Source organism: Mustelus asterias, chromosome 1, assembly GCF_964213995.1.
Source record: "Mustelus asterias chromosome 1, sMusAst1.hap1.1, whole genome shotgun sequence".
Taxonomy (NCBI): Eukaryota; Metazoa; Chordata; class Chondrichthyes; order Carcharhiniformes; family Triakidae; genus Mustelus; species Mustelus asterias.
The window spans coordinates 82,275,240-82,291,753 of NC_135801.1; the positions used below are offsets into that span (position 1 = coordinate 82,275,240).

Here is a 16,514-nt window from a genome sequence, read left to right on the forward strand (position 1 = left end):
CCAGTCTGTTTCTATTATGAGTACCATTTTGCTAAATTTGGCAGCTGTGGTGTATTTTCATAACTTTAATGGTATTTGGATAGGAAATCCCCTGGACTGGAAATATTTAAATTTTACTTTCTTTATATTTTTCCTACCATAGCAGAGCGAATGCATTCCTAAGTAGTTCATTGGCTGTAAAGCACATTTTTCAGATGTCACAAAAGGTGATATATGAATGCGAGCCTTTCCTCTACCAAAACAAAGTAGGTGCAAACAGGAAATATATAACCTCCACCTGCCCAACTCTCCTTCACGCCCACCTCCCCTCCCCCCTTCCCCCCCATCCCATGCCCCCAAACCACTGGATGGAAAATTTATTTTAAATGAATAGAAACCTACAAACACACTAGCACTCCATGTACAGACAATACAAACAATGACAGAGAAGAAAGGGACCTCTAGTTCATCTAGTTATTTGCAGAGACTGGGGAATCTGGGGCTGTCTCTTTGTACAAAGATTTGTTAGAGGTGGTCAAAGCTATGAATGGTTTTGATAAGAGTAAACAAAGATCCACTGTTTCCAATGACAAACGTTAGTAACTCGGGGCATAAGGGATCGTCAAAAGAACGCAAGAGAAAATAGGATCCCTACTGTGCAGAAGGCAACCATTTGGCCTATCAAGTCTGTACCGATACCGACTCTCCGACAGAGCATCCCACCCCCAACCGATCCCCATAACCCCATGTATTTACCCTGCTAATTCCCCTAATCTACACATCGTGGGACACTAAGGAGCAATTTAACATGGGAAATCCACATAACCTGCACATCATTGGACCGTGGGGGGAAACCCATGCTGACACGGGAGAATATGCAAACTCCACACAGCCAGTCAGTCAAGGCTGGATTAAAACCTGGCTTTGGTGCTGTGAGGCAGCAGTGTTAACTGTGCCACTATGCCACCATAACTGAAGTAGTTTCAAATTGAAGCTTTAAAGCAAGAAAGGCATCTTAAATTTTAAACACATTCTTTATACTATTTAACATTGTTATTAAATTACTATTACCACTTTGGTTACAAGTCATTTTGTTTGAAAAACATTCCAACCTCTGTGCACACAATGTGTGGGGCAAATATCTTCTTAATGCCAATACAGCTCTGTACATCTCTGTACCTGCGAGTCATTACCTTAAAGCTGCCAATGCTGTTCCAATGTAGTTTAGGATGGGACTTGGAACTTTTTGTACATCCAATCCAAACCAGCCAAACCTGAAGAAAGACCATTTTAACATCTGATCGCATTAAACAGTCGGTATCCTCTTTTGTATATCACTGAATCACAATATAATAGAGATAATAATATATCTAGTTAAAGAAAAGCAACCAACAGTTTAATCTAAAAGCAAACTTTTAAAAACGATTCAATCTGTTTCTGCATAAGTATTATCAATATTGAATATTTAAATATCTAAATTAGCCTTCAGGATGGTATTAACCAAAAGAATGTTGGAATTTTATCATCTTCTTATCGTTATATCATCCTTGGAGGCAACAACTAGAGTTTTCAAGAACACTCCAGCAATTCACAACCTTATCCACCCTAGAAAAGACAGAAGCTCCACCAAGGCCTCTCTGCATCCTTCATGGGCTGAAGAGAAAATTCTTTAAAGCGGTCTTCTGCTCCAATGGGAGAGTGGCTAGTTTAAAAATAAGCTAATGGGGCCAATTATGTTTGCCTGTTAAATACTGCTGTGCTGCTTAGGCAAGGATGAAATGGTATCTGGAGATCAAACCAGCTTTGAGCAGTAGAAACTTGGTACAAATACTTTGGAGATTTGCTCTGGGAATCATTGGGTTTTTGTGGACAGTTTTCTTTCTGAAGATTAAAAGATAGGTTGGAGATCACTATTGTTAGCTACAGTTATAGTTTAGAGATCAGGAAATGGGTGGGGGTTTCATTTTGATTCTTCTCTTCTCCACCTGTGAAAGTGATCTTTTTAATCTCAGCATATCCCTCCCGGTTGTGAGTTGTTGGAGTGCTCTTGAAAACTCTAGTTGCTGCCTCCTAGTATCCATGGTGCAGAACTAGGTCTACATCTGCAATGATGGGAATTCTATTCCACTGCATTTGGACTGGTGCAGCCGGATCCCTGTCAGTACCTATCCCAGACTGTCACCAATGTTTTCCCAGAACACGTAGCTGCCCAGTTCTTCCTCACAGTAGCATCTTGTCTTAATTTCAATTGAACATACATTCTCATGCCTCTTGCTCTTTTAGGAAAGTAAGCTTTTTCTAAACTTGAGCCTGACATGAAGCCTAACCAATTCCTAATTCTTTGCCCACAGTCAAAGCCATTCTTAAATAAGCAAAATACTGCGAGTGCTGGAATCTGAAATAAGAACAGAGGATGCTGAAAAACACAGCAGGTCTGGCAGCATTTGCAGGGAGAAAAAACAGATACTTAATAGCTGGAATTTTCAACCATTCATGCCAGCGTGCTTTTCCCATCCCGCTGCAGTGAACGGAGATTTGGCTTCGGAGCGGGAGCATAGCATGAACGGCTGTAAGATCACGCCCAATGTTTCAAGTCTGGTTAGCTCTTCATCAGAACCAAAGAGAAGGACAAATGTGTTAGGTATTGAACTGTTGCTGTGGGAGGTTGCAACAAGATGTAGCAACCTTAAGAACATGAGACAGATGGCCTGGTTTGGGAGGGAGGGTAGGTGGTTTGCATTGTGACAATATATGTGTGGAATATTTATTTTAAAAGGGTTTAAGATGGAGCTGAAAGATTACAGTCTAAAGTTGTTGAATTAAATGTTGAAATCATTCTGAAACTCTGTATTTTTGGTTTTATATTTGATTGAATATTGCATTGACTGCAGAAATCTTTGCCAGTAAAGTACGTTTTTGCAACTCATTTATTACAAGATGTACAAAGTGAATATTAATTGCAAAAAAAGGCAATTACTTACCTTGAACTCGCCCAGCCCATTAAAAGGCTAAAGGTAGCCCAAATTAAAACTCCCATGCCAAGCCCGACTGTTTTCAATATGGGGATAACTGTGATATTTCCTAAAAAAAATGTAAATAATTGAATATATAACTCAAGATGGAGCAAGGCAACTTCTTGCAAGCTATGCCCAGCATACCTTCTAATTCTTTTACTCTCATTCTATGCTTCTAAAACTTTATTCTAACTCTTTTAAACTCTCTAAAAATGCTCTAATTCAATCTCTTGCAGATTTGGTGATCCCTGGGACCTACCTCGCATTATATTGATTTTTCCCTACACCCTAGCCATGACCTTAACACTTCATTCTGCACTCTCTCCTTTCCTTCCCTATGTATGGTATGCTTTGTCTATATAGCGCGCAAGAAACAATACTTTTCACTGTGTACTAATACAGGTGACAATAATAAATCAAATCAAATTTTAAAAATGCTTTTAACATGTACCGTTATAGATTTCTGGTACACTGCTGTTATTCTTCCTAGTCAATTCCCTGGTCAATGTTGAGGTAAGAGTGCTATTATTGCCTAAGTGTCCTCGGAAGGGGAAGAAATTCACTTGTGGATTTCACTCCAGAACACAAATAAGTGACTCTTGTTGGAAAGTATGTGTGTTTGAATAATGGATTAGGAAACTATTGTGTTAAAGAGCCTTCCATTGTATGCAGCAGATCTCAAGCAGAGAAACCCACTTAAGAGTAAAGAAATTTCACATTTCAGGGAAATTCTGCCTTTTTTTTAACTAAGTGGACTTCACACATTTTGCAATTGAAATGAATTTTGAGAACACACATGTTCTCACAGTGCTGAATTTGATGTGCAGATAAGGCCATAAGACCATAAGATATAGGAGCAGAATTAGGCCACTCGGCCCATCGAGTCTGCTCCGCCATTCAATCATGGCTGGTATTTTTCTCATCGTAAGAGTTTTAACAACACCAGGTTAAAGTCCAACAGGTTTATTTGGTACCAAATACCATTAGCTTTCGGAGCACTGCTCCTTCGTCAGATGGAGTGGAAATGTGCTCTCAAACAGGGCACAGAGACACAAAATCAAGTTACAGAATACTGATTAGAATGCGAATTCCTACAGCCAATACACATCTCTTTAACCTGTGCTTAATGCTCCCTCCACCCACATTGTCTGTATCTTTAAGATCTGGTTGGCTGTAGGGATTCGCATTCTCATCAGTATTCTGTAACTTGATTTTGTGTCTCTGTGCACTGTTTGAGAGCACATTTCCACTCCATCTGACGAAGGAGCAGCACTCCGAAAGCTAATGGTATTTGGTACCAAATAAACCTGTTGGACTTTAACCTGGTGTTGTTAAAACTCTTACTGTGTTCACCCCAGTCCAATGCCAGCATCTCCACATCATTTTTCTCATCGCCATTCTCTTGCCTTTTTCCCCATAACTCCGACCACCTTATTAATCAAGAACCTATCTATCTCTGTCTTAAAGACACTCAATGACCTAGCCTCCACAACCTGTGGCAAAGAGTTCCAGAGATTCACCACTCTCTGGCTGAAGAAATTCCTCCTCATCTCTGTTTTAAAGGATCGTCCCTTTAGCCTGAGGATGTGCCCTCTGGTTCTAGTTTTTCCTACCAATGGAAACATCCTCTCCACATCCACTCTATCCAGGCCTCGCAGTATCCTGTAAGTTTCAATAAGATCCCCCCTCATCCTTCTAAACTCCAAAGAATACAGACCCAGAGTCCGCAACAGTTCCTCATATGACAAGCTCTTCATTCCAGGGTTCATTCTTGTGAACCTCCTCTGGACCCTTTCCAAGGCCAGTACATCCTTCCCTAGATATGGGGTCCAAAACTGCTCACAATACTCGAAATGGGTCTGACAGAGCCTTACGTTTAAATCACAGTAGATAGTTTTCTGATCGATAAGGGAATTAGGGGTTATGGGGAGCAGGCGGGTAAGTGGAACTGATTCGCTTCAGATCAGCCATGATCTTGTTGAATGGCAGGGCAGCTTCGAAGGGCCAGATGGCCTACTCCTGCTCCTATTTCTTATGTTCTTATGTTCTTATGATGTGGAGATGCCGGCGTTGGACTGGGGTAAACACAGTAAGAAGTTTAACAACACCAGGTTAAAGTCCAACAGGTTTATTTGGTAGCAAAAGCCACACAAGCTTTCGAAGCTCTAAGCCCCTTCTTCACCTGAAGAAGGGGCTTAGAGCTTCGAAAGCTTGTGTGGCTTTTGCTACCAAATAAACCTGTTGGACTTTAACCTGGTGTTGTTAAACTTCTTACTTATGTTCTTACACAGCCACAGAAGTACATCCTCTCTCGACATGAATGCTAACATTGCATTTGCCTTACTAACTGCCGGCTGAACCTGCACGTTAATCTCAAGAGAGTCTTGAACAATGACTCCCAAGTCCCTTTGTGTTTCTGATTTCCTAAGCATTTTTCCATTTAGAAAATAGTCTATGCCTCCATTCCTCCTTCCAAAGTGCATAACCTCACACTTTTCCACATTGTATTCTATCTGCCACTTCTTTGCCCACTCTCCTAACCTGTCCAAGTCCTTCTGCAGCCCCTCCCCCTCCCCTGCCACTGCTTCCTCAATACTACCTGTCCCTCTATATACCTTTGTATCAGCATTGGACTGGGATAGGCACAGTAAGAAGACTCACAACACCAGGTTAAAGTCCAACAGGTTTATCTGGAATCACGAGCTTTCGGAGTACTGCTTCTTCATCAGGTGAGTGGAATTTGAACCTTAATAAGAATTTAGATTTAATGTTTGCTATGATCAGCGTGGGCGGCACAGTAGCACAGTGATTAGCACTGCTGCTTCATAGTGCCAGGGACCCTGGTTCGATTCCCAGCTTGGGTCACTGTCTGTGTGGGGTTTGCACAGTCTCCACGTATCTGTGTGGAGTTTGCACATTCTCCACGTGTCTGCATGGGTTTCCTCCAGGTACTCCCGTTTCCTCCCACATTCTGAAAGATGTGCTGGTTAGGTGCATTGACCCAAATAGGTGCTAGACTGTGGTGACTAGAGGAATTTCACAATAACTTCATTGCAGTGTTAATGTAGGCCTTACTTGTGACTAATAAATAAATAAAATTTATGCTCAGTGGATAAATTAGATGTGGATTCAGTATGAACAAATATGGAAAGCTTTATATATTTAAATGGCTGCATGATTGCTTTAAGAGCTGGTCACGTGATTTGATGGTGATGTCACTAGGGTGTTGCATAAACTGCTGTTTTAGTTTCCGTTTGTACTCTGAACAGGAAAAAGCTCCTGGAATAAACCTTGATGTTGTTTGTTTGAATCTATGTGTGCAAACCAATTCTCTTTCTTTTTGTTTAAAACTCACAACCCCTAATATAGTTAGGACGTTACAGAAAGTGCTTTTTGGGGGGTTGTAATGAATCAAAATAAGCAGCATTGCTGCTAAGGAAATGGAACTCCGATCGAGTATTTGATAACCGATTCCTACTTCCCCTCATAATATTCAAGCTGTTTTATAATGAGATGTTTATCAGTTTCTTTGCCAAGAAGGAATGTTTTTTTTCTCTAACTTTAATGACATCTAGTGACAGCAGCAAATTCACAATCTACAGCAAAAGATTGTGTGTGATTACTTTTAAATGTCCCACAGTACTAGGTTTGTGCTGATTTATGGATAATTTATTTAAACTAATGTCAGACTGTCCAAACATATTTTACTCATAATCTTTGCAGCCAGTAATCAGAAAATAAAGGTCCAACCCATCGCTCTAGTTTGTGTTCAATCCTATCTCATCGAGGTGTCACGTCAGTATACCACTCCAATCCACCACCCAATTCCTCGTATAGCAAGGGGTTAGTGATAACATTACAGTCTCACAAAGCACTCTTTTTCTGTTGACTGCTGCATCTGTCTACACCTTCAAGCTTCTGTTTGGATAGCTTATAGGCTGGGATTCTCCAACCTCGTCCACAGCTGGGATCCTCCAGCCCTGCTGCTCTGAATGGGGAGATTTGGCTGAGTGAAGTGGCAGGGCGTACGAGACCGGAGAATTCCAGCCAGAGTTTCAGAAGAGTCGCAAAACATTTCTCCTCTTTCCTTTCACAATCTAGAAACACATCCACATCCCTGTCACATAAGGAAAGGATTTTTTTTTGCTCCAAATACATAATTAATCAACCAGAAATCACTCATACCTGTAGCCCACAGAAATCCACCCAGCATTGTGAGAGGCCAGAACTTTGGACACTGTTGGATTAAGTGGACCACTAATGAGACAATCCATATTGCAGTACAAAAAATCCACTGGAAAAATAGGCCTGTAAAATACAGAGTTGAAAACCTCAGCATGATTCATTACTGCAGTATACAAGAGAACAATCTATGTGGATCAACAATAGTTTTAAAATATCTTTCACAAGTGTTGATTAAACTGCTAGTCCATGGTCTGCGATAAGACATTTTTGCACAGAAGTAACAGCAGATGAAAATATTATAATCTTGGCAATACTGAACAATAAGGCCAGACTTTCAAAAATAGTTAAAATTATGTTGTTCTAAAAAATGTGAACTTTAGCCAAATGGAGTTGAATGGTTTATATCTAACATATTTGTATGTAGCATACTCCAATCTCCATCAATTATCTGTAAAAATAACTTGTCATTTTCTGTTTCACAGCTCTCTCTTTTTAATTCATTCTTTGGATGTGAATGTCGCTGCCTAGGCTAACATTTATTACCTCTAATTGCTCTTGAGAAGGTGGTGGTGAGCTGCCTTCTTGACCCGCTACTGTCCATGTGGTGTAGGTACATCCACAATGCTGTTAGGGAGGGAGTCCCAGGATTTGGAACCTGGTGATCGAGAGTAGGCTCATGGGGTGGTAATTGTCTGGTTGGATTTGCCTGCCTTTTGTGTACAGGACATACCTGGGCAATTTTACATGTTGCTGAGTAAATGCCAGTTCTGTAGCTGAACTGGAACAGCTTGGCCAGGGTTGCGACAAGTTCTGAAGCACAAGTCTTCAGTTCTTTGGTCGGAATATTGTCAGGGCCCAATGTCTTTGCAGTATCCACTACCTTCATCCATTTATTGATATTACATGCAGTGAAACAAATTGGCTGAAAACTGGCATCTATGAGGCTGGGGACCTCCAGAGGAGGCCAAGATGGATCATCCATTTCACACTTCTGACTAAAGGTTATAGCAAATGCTTTAGCCTTAGCTTTTGCACTGATGTGCTGGGCTCCTCCATCATTTGGGGATATTTGTGGAGCCTCCTTCTCCATTGAGTTGTTTAATTGTCCACCACCAATCAAGATAGGATGTAGCAGCTTAGATTTCATCCATTAGTTGTGGAATTGCTTCGCTCTGTCTATTGCTTCCCGTTTATGTTGTTTGGCACACAAGTAATCCTGTGATATTGCTTCATCAGATTGACACATCATTTTTAGGTATGCCTGGTGCTGCTCCTGGCATGCCCTCCTGCATCTACATTGAACCAGGGTTGATCCCTTGGCTTGGTGGTAATGGTAGAGTGGGGGATATGCCAGGCCAATAGATTGTGGTGAGTAAAATTCAGCTGCTGATGCTGACTAATAGTGCCTCATGGATGCCCAGTCTTGAGTTGCTAGATCTATTCGAAGTCTGTCCTATTTAGCATGGTGGTAGTGTCACACAACACGATGGAGGTATCCTCAATGTGGAAACAGGACTTCATCTCCATAAGGACTGTGTGGTGGTGAGTCCTACTGATATCGCCATGGACAAATGCATCTGCGATAAGCAGGTTGGTGAGGATGAGGTCAAGTATGTTTTTTTTCTCTAGTTGGCTCCCTCACCACCTGCCGCTGTCCCAGTTATGGCAGCTAATGTACTTTAGAACTCAACCACCTCGGTCTGTAGTCGTACCACCAATCCACTCTTGGTGATGGAAGTTGACATTCTTGACCCAGAGTACGTTTTGTGCCCTTGCCACCCTCAGTGTTTCCTCCATGTGGTGTTCAACACGGAGAAATATTGATTCATTATTTGAAGGGGGTTTAGTGCATGGTAAGCAGCAGGAGCTTCCTTGCCCATGTTTGTCCTGGTGCCATGAAACTTCATGGGCTCCAGAGTCGATGTTGAAGATTCCCAGGGCAACTCACTCCCGACTGTACATCAGTATGTCGTCAATTCTGTTGAGTCTGTCCTGTTGGTGAGACAGGACATACCCAGGAATGGTGATAATGGTGTCTGGGACATTATCTGTAAGGTATGATTCCGTATGATTCCATGAGTATGAATATGTTAGGATATTGCTTGACTCATCTGTGAGACAGCTCTCCCAGTTTTGGCACAAGCCCCCAGATGTTAGTAAGAAGGACTTTGCAGGGTTGACAGGGCTGACTTTGCCATTGTGTGTTCCAGTGCCTAGGTTGATGCCAGGTGGTTTGTCTGGTTTCATTCCTTTTAGATTTTTTAGTGGTTTCATACAATTGAGTGGTGTGCAGACTTTGGTTGAAGACTGGCAAATAACATTTGTGCCAAGCAATGACCATCTCCAAGAGCCACAGGGTCATAGAGTCATAGAGGTTTACAGCATGGAAACAGGCCCTTCGGCCCAACTTGTCCATGCCGCTCTTTTTTTTAAAACCCCTAAGCTAGTCCTAATTGCCCATATTTGGCCCACACGCCTCTATACCCATCTTACCCATGTAACTGTCCAAACGTTTTTTAAAAGACAAAATTGTACCCATTTCTACTATTACCTCTGGCAGCTTGTTCCAGACACTCACCACTCTCTGTGTGAAACAATTGCCCCTCTGGATCTTTTTGTATATCTCCCCTCTCACCTTAAACCTATGACCTCTAGTTTTAGACTCCCCTACCTTTGGAAAAAGATATTGACTATCTAGCTGATCTATACCCCTCATTATTTTATAGACCTCTATAAGATCACTTCTCAGCCTCCTACGCTCCAGAGAAAAAGGTCCCAGTCTATCCAGCCTCTCCTTATAACTCAAACCATCAAGTCCCGGTAGCATCCCAGTAAATCTCTTCTGCACTCTTTCTAGTTTAATAATATCCTTTCTATAATAGGATGACCAGAACTGTACACAGTACTCCAAGTGTGGCCTTACCAATGTCTTGTACAACTTCAACAAGACATCCCAACTCCTGTATTCAATGTTCTGACCAATGAAACCAAGCATGTTGAATGCCTACTTCATCACTCTATCCACCTGTGACTCCACTTTCAAGGAGCTATGAACCTGTACTCCTAGATCTTTGTTCTGTAACTCTCCCCAACGCCCTACCATTAACTGAGTAAGTCCTGCCCTGGTTCAATCTACCAAAATGCATCACTTTGCATTTATCTAAATTAAACTCCATCTGCCATTCGTCAGCCCACTGGCCCAATTGATTAAGATTGCTTCAATCAAGATTAAAATTGCAAGATTGATCAAGAAGAGCTGAATCCCACCATCAACAAGTTGAGGGCTTACCATTGACCAGAAACTTAACCAGACCAGCCATATAAAAACTGTGGTTACAAGGGCTGATCTGAGGCTGGAATTCTGGGACAGGTAATTCATCTCCTGACTCCCAAAGCCTGTCTACCATTTACAATAAAAGAGTAAGAAATGTGATGGACAGCTTCACACTAGCCTGGATGTACACAACAGCTCCAACAACACTTGAAGTTTGACGCCATCCAGAACAAAGTAACCCTATTTATTGGTACCTCATTCACCACCTTAAACATTCACTCCTCCACCACTGGTGAACCATGGCTGCACTGTACCATCTACATGATGCACAGCAGCAATTCACTGAGCAATTCTTTGACAGCATCTTCCAAACCCATTATCTCTACCACCTAGAAGAATGCAGGCACCACCACCTGCAAGTTCCTTTCCAAGTCACTCACCAGCTTGATTTGGAACTCTATCACTGTTCCTTTGTCACCACTGGGACAACATTTCAGAGCTCCCTTCCTTACAGCACTATGAGTGTAACCATCATATTAAGTGGCATGGTGTCACAGTGGTTAGCACTGCTGCGTCATAGCCCCAGGGACCCGGGTTCAATTCCGGCCTTGGGTGACTGTCTGTGTGGAGTTTGCATGGTTCTCCTCATGACTGCATAAGTGTCCTCTGGGTGCTCCAGTTTCCTCCTACATTCCAAAGATGTGCGTGTTAGGTTGATTGGCCATGCTAAATTGCCCCTTAGTGTCAGGGGAACTAGGAGGATAAATACATGGGGTTACAGGGATAGGACCTGGGTGGGATAGTTTTCAATACAGGCTAGATGGGCAGGATGGCCTCCTTCTGCAATATAGGGATTCCATGATAAATTGCAGAGGTTCAAGAAGGTGACTCACCACCACCTTCTCAAAGGCAATGAGGAGTGGCCAGCGATACCCACCTCCAATGAGTGAATGGAAACATGTTCACATGTAATAACTGTTGCTGTTTTAATAGAGATCTATTTTAAGCAAGTTAACATCTTTGTTAAAAGCAGGCAAAGAAACGTTCATACAAATGTGTTAAATGTTCTCACACTAATATCCATACTTAGCAATTATTAATGCTGCAGCTTTATAGGACCCTGGTTAGACCCCACTTGGAGTACTGCGCGCAGTTCTGGTCACCTCATTACAGGAAAGATGTTGAAGCCATTGAAAGGGTGCAGAGGAGATTTACAAGGATGTTGCCTGGATTGGGGGGCATGCCTTATGAGGATAGGTTGAGGGAGCTCGGTCTCTTCTCCCTGGAGAGACGAAGGATGAGAGGTGACCTGATAGAGGTTTACAAGATGTTGAGAGGTCTGGATAGGGTAGACTCTCAGAGGCTATTTCCAAGGGCTGAAATGGTTGCTACGAGAGGACACAGGTTTAAGGTGCTGGGGGGTAGGTACAGAGGAGATGTCAGGGGTAAGTTTTTCACTCAGAGGGTGGTGGGTGAGTGGAATCGGCTGACGTCGGTGGTGGTGGAGGCAAACTCGTTGGGGTCTTTTAAGAGACTTCTGGATGAGTACATGGGATTTAATGGGATTGAGGGCTATAGATAGGCCTAGAGGTAGGGATATGATCAGCGCAACTTGTGGGCCGAAGGGCCTGTTTGTGCTGTGGCTTTCTATGTTCTATGTTCTATTATGAGGCCTTAGGATGAAATGTTAAACCAATGCCCATTCTGCCCTATACAGTGGACATGGAAAGTGGACATTTCACTGGGTCAGAGTCTTAGCCAATGTTTATCCCTCTAACAACATCAAAAAGAAGCAGATTATCTGGTCTGTATCTCTATTGTGAGATCACTAAGTGCACATTGGCTATCGTGTTTCCACTTGGAAAGATTGAGCACTGTGCACACCCAATAGGACACATGGCACATGCTCCCAGAATACAGAGGACCCATTCAGGAGATAAGAGTTGGCCAGTTTCAGGCAAAAATGAATACAGCAGTGGTCTCACCTGTTTTAGTGTTCCTGTAGATCTTAAATATGTTGGATGTACAAAGATACAATACAATACACGTGGACAGCAATCAGTTTAGAAGCTAATTGTCACTTATTGCCTCGCCTATCACATACAGAAATGGTCAACTTGGCTGACAGTCTTGGGTGACAGTCCTCAGCAAGCATACCTTTCAGCAGACAGAACATTTGGAAAAACATCCTGCATTTTAGCTAGTGTCCGTGAATAAAGAAATGCACTGAGGTGACCAATGATGTGAAGTCAGTTACATCTGTACAAAAAATGTTAAAATGCCAATGAACAATAAACGCAACGTTAAGGTTCAAGTCAGAACAAGTGTTTTGCAACCAAGATTTTCTTAATAAACAAGGTCTGAAATGAGTATTTTGCGTCAGTATTCACCAAACAGAAGGACTTCTGGGAAAGGGTGTGTAGATAGTTTGGGTCATGTTGAGATCAAAAAGGAGGCGGTATTGGGGTTCTTGAGAAACATTAAGGGAGACAAGTCCCCAGGGCCTGATGGGATATACCCCAGAATACTGAGAGAGGCAAGGGAGGAAATTGTTGGGGCCTTGAGAGAAATCTTTGTATCCTCACTGGCTACAGGGGAGGTCCCAGAGGATTGGAGAATAGCCAATGCTGTTCCTTTGTTTAAGAAGGGTAGCAAGAATAATCCAGGTAATTACAGGCCGGTGAGCCTTATATCAGTGGCAGGGAAATTATTGGAGAGGATTATTCAAGACAGGATTTACTCCCACTTGGAAATAAGTGGACGTATTAGCGACAGGCAACATAGTTTTGTGAAGGGGAGGTCATGTCTCATTAACGTGATCGAGTTTTGTGAGGCAGTGACGAAGATGATTGAAGATGGTAGGCCAGTGGATATTGTCTACATGGACTTCAGTAAGGCCTTTGACAAGGTCCTTCATGGCAGACTGTGAAGTTGCACAAGATCAGAGGTGAGCTGACAATTGGACACAGGTCATAGAAGACAGAGGGTAGCAGCGGAAGGGTGCGTTTCTGAATGGAGGGCCGTGACTAGTAGCGTTCCTCAGGGATCAGTGCTGGGACTATTGCTGTTTGTAATATGTATAAATGATTTGGAGTAAAATGTAACTGGTTTGATTAGTAAGTTTGTGGACGACACAAAGGTTGGTGGAATTGCAGATAGCGATGAAGACCATCAGAGGATACAGCAGGATATGCATTGGTTGGAGACTTGGGCGGAGAGATGGCAGATGGAGTTTAATCCGGACAAATGTGAGGTACTGCATTTTTTAAGGTCTAATACAGATGGGAAATATACAACAAATGGTAGAACCCTTAAGAGGTTGGATAGGCAGAGGGATCTGGGTGTACAGGTACACAGGTCACTGAAAGTGGTAACGCAGGTGGAGAAGATAGTTAAGATGGCATACAGTACTATGAGTTGCCTTCATCGGTTGGGGCATTGAGTTTACACATTGGCAAGTCATGTTAGAGCTTTATAGAACCTTAGTTAGGCCGCACTTGGGATATAGTTTTCAATTCTGGTTGCCACACAACCAGAAGGATGTGGAGGCTTTGGAGAGGGTACAAAAAAGATTTACCAGGATGTTGCCTGGTATGGAGGGCATGAGTTATGAGGAGAGGTTGGAGAAACTTAGTTTGTTCTCACTGGAACGACAGAGCAGCAACCTGATAGACGTCTATAAGATTATGAGGGGCATGGACATAGTGGATAGTCAGAAGCTTTTTCCCAGGGTAGAAGAGTCGATTACTAGGGGGCATAGGTTTAAGATGCAAGTGGCAAGGTTTAAAGGAGATGTACGAGGCAAAGTTTTTTTACACAGAGGGTGGTGGGTGCCTGGAACTCACTGCCGGGGGAGGTCGTGGAAGCAGATATGATAGTGAGTTTTAAGTGTCATTTTGACAAATCCATGAATAGGATGGGAATAGAGGGATATGGTCCCCAGAAGGGTAGGGGGTTTTAGTTCAGACGGGCAGCATGGTCAGTGCAGACTTGGAGGGCCGAAGGGTCTGTTCCTGTGCTGTAATTTTCTTTGTTCTTTGTTCTTTAGCACTTCAGAACTGTTTATGATCAGGCAGTTAAGTTGCCTAAAATAATTTCCTCGAAGATAACTCACCATCTCCTGTATCAATTTTCTTCACTGGAACAAAATTACTGCCAAAACAAATCACAGCAACTGCTGTCGCAACAAAGCCTTTAACCAGTGGCAAGGTGCCAGTGACGTTCTGTGGTACCACCTTTTTTGTATAAGTAAACTCCTTCTCCAGAGAGCCATTTTTCGGTATCCTGTCTTGTGGAAGAAAATCACAATGAACAATTTTAATGTTTTGTTCCCAACCGCTGTTAATATTTACCCAGAAGAGTGCAACATGTAACTTACTGTTGCCGAGACTGTTTTCATGGGTTGCTGAACCGCACCCAATAACATACACTGCTCCAACGCAGATTGATATCAGAGACCATCTCAGGCTAAGTAACATGCTGGTTGACAGACAGCCACAGTTCTGGAGCGATCAGTCTCACGATGTGACCAGGCATGAGGAAAATAATATTGTGCTCCTTTCACAGATGATGGTATGGGTCTTTATTCAGTCTGTGGTGTCATTGGTTATTTGCAAATTACCTGCCAGAGAAATAGTCATTGGACTGTAAGCATATCCGCTATGAATACTACACAACAAAAGATGCTGCTCAGAAGTACAAATGAAAATAAATCCAGACTCAAGGCTGAACTTCACGGTTCAATGAAACCATGCCAAAACTGAACTTTTCTTTTCAATTAGAAAATTGCAGCCTGGAGCTTGTGGTGGACCTCAGTTGTGCCTTTGTCCTATATGGACCACCGTTGTGTGTTTGTCATGGTCCTGCAGGTCATGGCCACAGATGGTGACGTTATCCAGATACGGGAAAGTGGCCCGTAGCCCGTGCTGGTCCATGGCCCGCTGGAAGACTGAGACCCCATTGGTGACACCAAAGGGGACTCGGAGGAAGTGGTAGAGGCGGCCATCCGCCTCAAAGGCAGTATATGGGCGATCCTCCAAGCCGATAGGGAGCTGGTGGTAAGCCGATTTCAAATCAATCGTAGAGAAAACCCTATAGTGCGCGATGCGGTTGACTATGTCTGCGATGCGGGGAAGAGGGTACGCATCTAGTTGTGTATACCTGTTTATGGTCTGGCTATAGTAAATCACCATGCAGTGTTTCTCCCCCGATTTAACTACGACCACTTGCGCCCTCCAGGGGCTGGTGCTGGCCTGGATAATCCCTTCCCTGAGCAAACATTGTACTTCAGACCGAATGAAGGCCCGGTCATTCGCACTATAGCGCCTACTTTTGGTGGCTATAGGCCTACAATCCGGGGTGAGGTTATCAAATAAGGGGGGGGGGGGGTGATCTTGAGGGTCGAGAGACTGCAGGTGGTGCACGAGGGGCGCTGTAATGACGGCGCCTTGCAGACGGAGAGCGGGGGATAAGGGCCATCATACTGCAGGGTGACGCTCCTATGATGGCTGAGGAAATCTAACCCCAGCAGTACAGCTGCACAGAGTCGCGGCAGCAAGAGGAGCCGAAAACGCTCGTAGACTGTGCCCTGTACCGTCAGCGTCACCAAGCAGCACCCGAGGACCTCCACTGAGTGGGAATTCGAGGCCATAGAGATGGTCTGGCTCCAGGGTCGCACGGGAAGGGCATATTGACGCACTGTGCGAGGGTGTATAAAACTTTCTGTGCTCCTGCAGTCGAACAGGCAGTTTTCTGCATGGTCATTTACCTTGATCTCCATTATTGACTTGGAGAGTTGATGAGGCTGCGACTGGTCCAGGCAAATCGATGCCACCGTCGAATCCAGGAAGAATCCATCTTTGTCCGCGTCTGATGACGTCACGGATAAAGCTTCCTGCTCGGCGCGTCTTGATGCCAGTCTCAAAGATGGCGATTCCCGCGCATCCGGTGACCGCATCAAAGATGGCGATTCCCGCACTTCCGGTGGCTGCATTAAAGATGGCGATTCGCGCGCAGCCGCCGCCTGCATTAAAGATGGCTACGCCCGAGGCTTCGGAAGCGGC

The 16,514-nt window shown here is 43.5% G+C and overlaps 1 protein-coding gene across 1 annotated transcript in view; it reads right to left on the minus strand.

The window, feature by feature from the left end:
• LOC144508059 (transmembrane protein 144-like) overlaps nt 1-16,514 on the minus strand; it is a 66,770-nt gene that overhangs the window by 30,234 nt on the left and 20,022 nt on the right. Inside the window, exons 3-6 of the mRNA XM_078235877.1 lie at nt 14,567-14,740; nt 7,179-7,301; nt 2,961-3,060; nt 1,173-1,253 (exon numbers count right to left, since the gene is read on the minus strand). Of these exons, the coding sequence (XP_078092003.1) occupies nt 1,173-1,253; nt 2,961-3,060; nt 7,179-7,301; nt 14,567-14,740 (478 nt within the window). The remainder of the gene's footprint in view (nt 1-1,172; nt 1,254-2,960; nt 3,061-7,178; nt 7,302-14,566; nt 14,741-16,514) is intronic.